Source organism: Rhinolophus hipposideros, assembly GCF_964194185.1.
Source record: "Rhinolophus hipposideros genome assembly, chromosome: 6".
Lineage (NCBI taxonomy): Eukaryota > Metazoa > Chordata > Mammalia > Chiroptera > Rhinolophidae > Rhinolophus > Rhinolophus hipposideros.
The window spans coordinates 50,010,535-50,019,683 of record NC_138052.1 but is presented as its reverse complement, the minus strand read 5'-3'; the positions used below and the strand labels follow the sequence as shown (position 1 = coordinate 50,019,683).

Below are 9,149 nucleotides of genomic sequence, written 5' to 3'. Positions count from 1 at the left end.
GCTCATAATTTAAAATTCAATCATTTTTACTTCTGGAATTTTCTGTGTAATATTTTTGGACCGCAGTTGACTGCGGGTAACAAACTACAGAAAGCAAAGCTGTGGATAAGGAGGACCTACAGTAAGATATTCTTTTGCAAACATAAAAATTAGTTAACAGCAGAGAAATAAGAATAAAACTACGAGAAAAAGTTTTCTTAAAAAACTAAAACGTGATGCAACTCAGGTGCAAGTGCAGTTGACCAAGTTTGCTGTGAAAATTCTTGTTTTATTTCTGTATTAGAGGAATGTATAGATTAGTGGATTGTTAGGGATTTTACTAGCATAAGAAGGAATCAAATCTTTTGCTTTTGAGTCTTCTCCAAAGTAAATTGCATAGACTTCTTATGGAAGTTTGAAATCTCATTTAAAAGCCTTTAAGACTGTGTAATTTTACTTTCGCTTACTTCTAATGTGATAATTGCACATTGCAGAACAGAACCATTAATAAGAGAAAGAAGTTAGTTTTGAGGTAAATGCATTCATTAGGGGCTGAAATTAAATACTAAAAATATAATTTGGTTAGAAGTTCTGCAACACTATATACATGTACAAAATTGTATTTTCTACAAAAGTTGAGAATTCAAAGAACTTTTACATATAGATAACTGAGCATATGCCTATATCTTCATGTTTAATATTGCAATTAATGTGTTTTTAGGATTGTAAGTAAATATTTTTTACCTATCTAGATCCATCTTAATCAAGATTGTAGTTAAAAAGAGATTTTTATTTTTGCCTAAAGCTTGAAAAAAGTTTGCAGTAGCATTTAGTTTAGTTTTAGCATATTGCTACCTTCATAACTTGCACTTTGGGCATGCTCAGATCAGAACCAGAACCCCTCAAAAAGCACAGATACTTTTCATCATTAACAGTTGTGTGTGAAGTTTCTGTTCACTTGTAATTTGCCAGCTCCATTTGGGGAGTAATCAACTTTCCTGCATTAAAACCCAGATTGATGTTTATCTCTAGTTGTCTTTTTGTATTATATTCTCAAAGTTCCTGTGTAACAACTCTGTCCTCTCTCATTCAGTCACAGACAGAAAATTCTTTCTTTTCCTATCTCTTAATATTTTTCTAATTAGTCTACTTAAATACACTTAATGTTCTTTATTATGCTAGAGATTTCAGAAATCTTGATTGTTTCTAATAGTAAACTGCTTTGGGTAAATAAATTGATCTCATCTATTTCAAGCTTCTAAAAATACACTGTGGCGATAGAATTAAAGAGCTAGATTTGACTTTAGAGTGACTTTTGTCTCCTAACTGATTTGGGGCTCTTATAAAAACGGACAGTTCTTGAATTGCCTTCACAGTCTGTGAATATCTTCCTGAACTGCTTATAAATTAGTATCTCAGTGAAAAGCCCATGTTGTAATTAGGAAATACAAAAAAGAAGGGACTCACTTGATCACACAAGCAGCACTTCACAGAGCTCTCAAACCACACATCCCATCTGGTCCTTGGCTTTGCAGGTCTAGGGGACTGGATTTTTTTCAGCTCAGTTGCTGCTGTGTGTAACACTTTCCAAACTTTGAAGAGTCTAATTTGTAAACTAGCAGGCAAGTGCTTTCCTTTACAGTAGAAGGTGTTCCTGATCTATAAGTAACAAATGGTGGTTAAGGCCCATACTCAGGCGTCAGGAGGCCAGCGTTTATATCCTGACTGTTCCGCTTCCTAGTTATGTGACCCCTGATTTGCCTGTTTCCTCTGCTGTAACCTGGGGGTAATAGGACGTCCCTCAGCATAGGGTTGTTGTGAAGGTTATTTATACATGTAAAATGCTAAAACTCCTTAGTACCTTGGTAGTGCTTAGTAAATTCTAGCAATTCTTTCAACTTAGAATGGAGTGCTTTCTTCTAGCATCCATATCCACTCAAGACACAAAATTGTAAAACAGTTGCTTCGTAGGTGTAAATTAGAAGACAGAAATGCAAATGTTGTTTAGGAAATCACTTCTGGGACTTCTAATGGCTATCCTATTACCCCCACGTTACAAACTTCTACTTGATCACTAAATCAGTTTATTAGTCCTGCCTCTGTACAGTCCCAGTGAAAAAATGAACAAATAATTATGATGTTTCTGCTAAGGACACATGAGAATGGGAGATGATAGGGGGATTTGCCTACTTAGCATCTCAGATTTCCAAGCACTAAGATGGACAACAGAGTTCTTAATGAAACATGTCACATGAGTTGGGCTTCTCAGATCCAGCTCTTCCTTCACTCTGAATGTGTGCTTCCCAAACTAGGCAGAGGCTTATTTTGATGCCATTCCAGGGGAGTATTTCTGTATCTGCTTTCTTACTATGGATGACAGAGTTGCTTTCTAAGCAGGAAGCGTCTCCCCTAAGGAGGGAAGAAACCTTTATATGATATCTTGTGTGTGGACTGCATTCAAAGGCCACTGCGCATCCAGTAAAGGTTAGTACATTCTGTTGCCACAGGAGTGTGGAAAAGACAGATAATAGTGGTATGTTCTTTGACTCTCCTTCTGATCTTCATGCAAATTATCTTTTTTTCCTGGCGAAATAAAGCAATTTGGTTGCCTTTGAGTACAAGGAATAGATCACATCTTGATTTAATTACATTTCAGTCACATTTTTCTATTGATATAGTTTTATAATACACTTCAGATCATAACTATAAACCATCTGAAGGAGGTTATCTGCAGATTATGTTATCCATTCTACGTTGATTTTACTCTGAGAACATGACATGAGGGTATACTAGGTGTCTCCCAGAAGGTATCCTTCTTCCTAATTTAAATAGAACGTAGCTGGCACTTGGCTGGCCTGCTACAGAACAGGTATTTCCCAGCCTCCTTGCCGCTAGGTTTAGGTCGCACAACTAAGTTCTTCAGTGGAATGTGAATGAAGGCTAATTCCAGATCTAGGCTTTAAAATGTTGGATGTGTTCTTCCCCTCAGAAGCCATTTTCCTTCCAGAGAATCCATTAATCATGCATCCTAAGGGACAGCGGAGCAACAATATGGCAGGAACCTCCATCTCTGAAGAAATTCAGTAACCCGGCTGCTTACCTTGGAACTGGTACATAAAAGAGAAATGTACTTCAGTGTTCTTTAAGCCTCTGAATTTGAGCTACCGTACTTCTGTTGTAGCAGCTTAGCTTTTTACCCTAGCAAATACAACATTTTCTGTGCTTGTCTCCTTTATACCTTATTAGGAGTTCATACCTTCTGTTCTGTGTTGTGAGCACAGCTTTATACGGTGGAAGGAGTTTCTAATCATCTAGATTCAGACCACTTCCACCACTTAGATGTCACCTTGTGCAAGAAGGCTTTAGACTTTATTTAGAGTCTTCATATGTATAATGAAGATCATATTAATGTATGGACTAAATGGCTTAGTATGAAAAGGCTAAAGAGAGTTCCAGATATGTAATAGCCACACAATCAGTGTAAATTTCTCGATAGTTCCTTTTGCATCACCTAAAAGTAAGCATGATTAATAGGCCCAATTCACACAAGAAAATTATGGAGCAAATTTTCTGTGGTTATTTAAATACCTGTTCTGAAAAAAGATAATAATTTCAATGTTGCTAAAAAAATGTTCTGAAAGAGGAAATTGTTGGATTGAGGGATAAATGTTGACATTTTGCTAACAACATGCCAGGACTTCATGTAAATCATTGAATTTTCGGGCTGAAATGTCATTTGAGAATATCTTGCTTAACTCACCGTTTCAGAAGTTACTGAGGAACAGAAAGATTAAGTAAATGCTCACCAGAACTACACATCATAAAATAATGAACTGTGTTGTAAAGGTTAAATTGTAAATTAATTATTTGGAAGTTGGAATTAATTTTCTCACAGAAAATTGTTATTAAACTTCCAGAGTAGCCACAAAAGTCTATTCAATACAATGTAACTTACATAGTATAGGAGGTCTTGGACAACCAACAAAATAGAGGAAAAGAAAGGGAAGGAAGACCAAGCATCTCAACTTGGCAAATGAGGCTATTGATCTAGCCACAGCCTACTTCCCATTATTTTATGTATCGCCATTATTATTATTACATCTTCAGTTTTCTCTCTCATTATTCCTTTTCTTGTAAGGACACAAAGAAATTTAATTGCTTCACCAAAATTGCACAGCTCATTATTTCCTCTTGTCAAAAATGATTGTCCATAATTTCAAAACCAGTGCAGTATAGCATTATTTGTATTGAATGACCCATATTGGCCTTAATGAATAGAAACAAGTTTGGGAGAGTAGAATGAAAATCCTGTCAGTCCAGATTATATAAACTTGAAAGCTTTCAGCAATCCATGATTTTCCCATTAATCCAGTCTAGGATATCCATGAGCAGTTTCTAAAAATAAGTAAATGATTAAGGACGAGTAGAGATGAGAAAATACCCAACAGACCTTTGTGATTCTCCATTTCTTCACTTTACTCTCTCCAAATTATTACCATAAGAATCATAAAGGAGTATTTGCCCTAAAGAAATGAGGAATGTGGAAATTTGAAGGAAAACAGCTTAAAATGTATCCTACTAATTGAAAATGTACTGTCCCTCTACCTGCTTAGGTGTAGGAAATGTTCTCTATTTTTATCTGGGGAGCACTTAGTCAGATGTGTACATATGTAAAATTTCACCAAGCTGTACAATCAAGGTTTGTGCACTATATAAATTATACCTCAATTTTTTTTTTTTTTTTGTCCTGTAAAATCATTTTATTTTCTGTTACATAGACATCTTTCTCAGGTAATGTTACTAGAACCTATTTATGGGGTATTATAGTCGGGGTAAATATATTTTTCAAAAACTTATTTCTATTATACAGAGTTGTGATACAAAAAATGATTTATAGGCTACAGTTTCAGAAAGCAGTTAGCTGGACTAATACTACTGAAGAAACTTTCCTATTTAAGTCTATAATATGGAATGAAAAGATATGATTAAAAAATCTTCTGATCAAAAAAGCTTGAGATCAATTGTGTTCGCAGCCGCCGCCGCGCCGCCGTCGCTCTCTAACGCCAGCGCCGCCTCTAGCTCGCCGAGCTCCAGCCGGAGGAGAAGGGGGGTAAGTAAGGAGGTCTCTATACCATGGCTCGTACAAAGCAGACTGCCCGCAAATCTACCGGTGGTAAAGCACGCAGGAAGCAACTGGCGACAAAAGCCGCTCGCAAGAGTGCGCCCTCTACTGGAGGGGTGAAGAAACCTCATCGTTAGAGGCCTGGTACCGTGGCACCCGGTGAAATTAGACGTTATCAGAAGTCCACTGAACTTCTGATTCGCAAACTTCCCTTCCTGCATCTGGTGCGAGAAATTGCTCAGGACTTCAAAACAGATCTGCGCTTTCAGGGTGCAGCTATTGGTGCTTTGCAGGAGGCAAGTGAGGCCTATCTGGTTGGCCTTTTTGAAGATACCAACCTGTGTGCTCTCCATGCCAAACGTGTAACAATTACGCCAAAAGACATCCAGCTAGCACGCCGCATACGTGGAGAACGTGTTTAAGAATCCACTATGATGGGAAACATTTCATTCTTTAAAAAAAAAAAAAAATTTCTCTTCTTCCTGTTATTGGTAGTTCTGAATGTTAGTTATTTTTTTTTCCATGGGGTCAAAAGGTACCTAAGTATATGATTGCAAGTGGAAAAATAGGGGACAGAAATCAGGTATTGGCAGTTTTTCCATTTTCATTTGTGTGTGAATTTTTAATATAAATGCGGGACAAAGCATTAATGCAAGTCAAAAGTTTCAGTGAACAAGTTTCAGCAGTTCAACTTTATAACAATTATAAATAAACCTGTTAAATTTTTCCGGACAATGCCAGCATTTGGATTTTTTTAAAACAAGTAAATTTCTTATTGATGGCAACTAAATGGTGTTTGTAGCATTTTTATCATACAGTAGATTCCATCCATTCGCTATACTTTTCTAACTGAGTTGTCCTACATGCAAGTACATGTTTTTAATGTTGTCTGTCTTCTGTGCTATTCCTGTAAGTTTGCTATTAAAATACATTAAACTTAAAAAAAAAAAAAAAAAAAAAAAAAAGCTTGAGATCATCAAAGGAATGTTTATTGTCCTCCACAGAGCGCCACCAGGATTTTCTCATAATCTCCTTTGGTTTCATCCAGGATAGCTTGGCAGAGAGAGATACCATACAACTTCTGATAGCATGCTTTGATATCATTCATGTCGACTTCAGAACGAGAAACCATAATTCTGATCAATGTCTTATGACGAGTTCCAGCACCCTTCATGGCCTGATGAAGCTTCTCAGCAAAGAACATTGGCTTGTTTGTGGCACACTTCATGATTGTTGTGAAGCATTTCTCGATGTCACCTTTCATCTCCAGGTCCAGAACTTTGTTCATGTCATGCTTACTGTACTTGGCGTATTTCTGAAACACTCTGCGAAGATGGGAATAGCTTCTGGTGGTAAGAATGGTATTGAACACATTCACATCTGTCCCTTTTCTCCTTTCCCCTGCTTCATATAATGCCCTGGCGTCTGAGTCAGCCAAATCTTCACTTTGGCTAAAATCCTCAGAGCGGTCACCCTTAATAAGAGAAAGCAAAGCCTTCTGGTAATCTCCAGATGTGTCTGAGGTGATGTCTTTAGCCAGGTCTCTCTTCAATTCTTCTCTATAGACTCTGTTAATTTCTCTGATTTCTCTGTTAGTTCTTGATGCCAAAATTTCATTCAGAGTGTCTTCATCAGTTCCAAGGCCCTTCATGGCAGCACGGAGTTCATCAGCATCAAATTGGGCTGGAGTTTTTAATAGAGCCAAAGCAACTTCCTCAAGGTGACCTGTAAAGGCTTTCCTCAGAGTTTCATCCAGGGGCTTTCCTTTTTCCTGGAGATATGCTGCTTTGATCTGCTGATGCTGTGCATTGTTTCTCTTGGTGAGAATGTCAATGATGGTTGCTTCATCCACACCTTTAACCATTATTGCCTTATGCAAGGCAGTAACATCCGAGGATGGATTGAAGCCAGGATAGGGGCTCACTGCTGACCCGGGACCACCTTTGGATCCTTTCACAGTGTTAATGTATTCCTGCTCTTCATTGTCAATAAACCAGGCCTGCTTGAGGAATTCTGATACCATTGCCATTTTTAAAGAAGTTTCTGAAGGTGTGCGCGGATTGCAAGCAGGGGAGGAGGCAGGACAGCGAAGTCTACCTCAATTTTTAAAAGATGTATTCAAATAAATGTTTGGTATAGACCTTATGCAAAAAGCATTACTAGCAATACTGAGTAAAGTGCTTATGTACCTTAAATTTTTGAAGATGTTGGTTAGAGATGATATCAATACTGCACACACAAAAATTTGTCAGTGCTTAAGATGGCCACATTTCACAATTGAACAGGAGGTATTATTTCAGAAACTATGACAAAAGACTGGTTCCCATAGATGAGAAGGTAAATTATTTTCTCTGTTTTAAAGAATTGAAATCTGTATCTGCTGTAATAAGATTCAATTGTAATAGCAAGAAGAATTAGAAACAATTTAAATGTCTGTCAATATAGGAAAATAGTGAAACAAATTATGATATATCCATGTAAAAGAATACCTAGAACTGTTAAAAAAGAAGAAAGGACATCTGTATGAGTTAGCAAAGAAAGTTCTCTTATATTGCTTTGTGAAAAAAAAGTGGGAGAACAACATGTATAGTATGATCATAGAAGTAACCTCAGCTAACTGGTGTGTATTCTAAATAGTTATCATGTATACATCTACATTTATTTTTACATAAATGGGATTATAATTCATCGTTACGTGATTTTTCACTTAAATAACTGAATGAAAAATTTGAAGGAAATGTAAAAATGCATCTAGAATTGCATCATATCTGAGAACTTTTATGTATTCACTTAAACCAAGACTTGAAGAATAAAAAGGATCCAGCCATCAAACGAAGTAGGATACACACATCCCAGGGAGAAGGGACAGCAAATGCAGAGGCTATGAGGCAGGAAAGAGACTGGTGTTTTGAGGAACAGACAGGAGGCTGGGGTAGCTAAATTGTAATGAGTGCAGGATTCTCAGTTGTGCAGGATCTTGGTTGTATGATATGGTGCTGGCATTTTATTCTAACTTAAATGGATAGCCACTAGAGGGTTTTACAAAAGAGGCATGCAGTATGATTTATATTTTTAACGATCACCTGGTCCATCGGCCATCTTACTGGGTCCTCCCAGTCGTGAGAACCCGCTGTGAGGAAGAAGCAAAGTGCTGGGCGATGTGCACAGAGCAGACAGAGCAGAGACCCTGGAAGCAGGGAGGGGGCTGTCAGTGGCCAGACAACTGCACCCAGCATGCATTACGGTCCAGGGCAGCTCTGTCCAACAGAGAGAGTGTGAGCCCTGTATGTCATTTAAATTATGCAAGTATCCACATTTTTAAAAAGAAACAATGTATCTTCACGTATTTTATTTAACCCAGTATATCCAAATTTTTGTTTCAGCATGTAATCAATCTAAAAATTATTGACCTTTTAGATTTTTTTTCATACCAAGTCTTTAATATCTGGCATGTGTTTCACAGCTACAACATATTGCAATTCAAACTAGCCCCATGTCCGGTGCTCAAGAGCCACATGTGGCTTGGCGGCTACTGTGATGGACAGAGCAGGTCTAGGGCTTTACCTCTCCTCCTAAGGAATTTAGCCTGAAATCTCATCCTCTTCTGATTTCAACAGGTCTGATTTAAAAAAATACTTGGGCTGGCCCGGTGGCTCAGGCAGGTAGAGCTCCGTGCTCCTAAATCCAAAGGCTGCCGGTTCGATTCCCACATGGACCAGTGGGCTCTCAACCACAAGGTTGCTGGTTCAACTCCCACAAGGGACGGTGGGCTGCGCCCCCTGCAACTAGCAAGAGCAACTGGACCTGGAGCTGAGCCGCGCCGTCCACAACTAAGGTTGACACACTGTTCTCCAATAAATTCCTGTTCCCCATCCCCAATAAAATATTTTTTAAAAAATAAATAAAAATAAATAAATAAATAAAAACACTCTTTGCTCAGACTGGCTGTGTTTTCATCTAGTTGAATGTAAAGTTGAATGCTGAATGTAAAAAGTGTATGATAAATCCTCATTTCCATTTTTTTTTTAAGAAAAATTTCGGGGAGCTT

General features: G+C 37.7%; 1 protein-coding gene and 1 pseudogene across 2 annotated transcripts; one reads left to right on the top strand and one right to left on the bottom strand.

Annotated features, from left to right (window-relative positions):
* The first annotated feature begins 5,112 nt into the window (after positions 1-5,112).
* LOC308498709 (histone H3.3A-like) lies at positions 5,113-5,523 on the top strand (annotated as a pseudogene). The gene has a single exon. The product of its transcript is annotated as a histone H3.3A-like (transcript).
* A 208-nt stretch (positions 5,524-5,731) lies between these two features.
* On the bottom strand, positions 5,732-7,142 carry LOC308498708 (annexin A1-like). Its single transcript, XM_081051183.1, has one exon. The coding sequence runs from the start codon at positions 7,128-7,130 to the stop codon at positions 6,090-6,092; it is 1,041 nt and encodes a 346-aa protein (XP_080907309.1). The 5' UTR covers positions 7,131-7,142; the 3' UTR covers positions 5,732-6,089.
* Between the last annotated feature and the right edge of the window lie 2,007 nt (positions 7,143-9,149).

Bases quoted from the DNA above. Each gene is read 5' to 3' on its own strand.
- LOC308498708 (XM_081051183.1), bottom strand. From the start codon at position 7,130: ATGGCAATGGTATCAGAATTCCTCAAGCAGGCCTGGTTTATTGACAAT.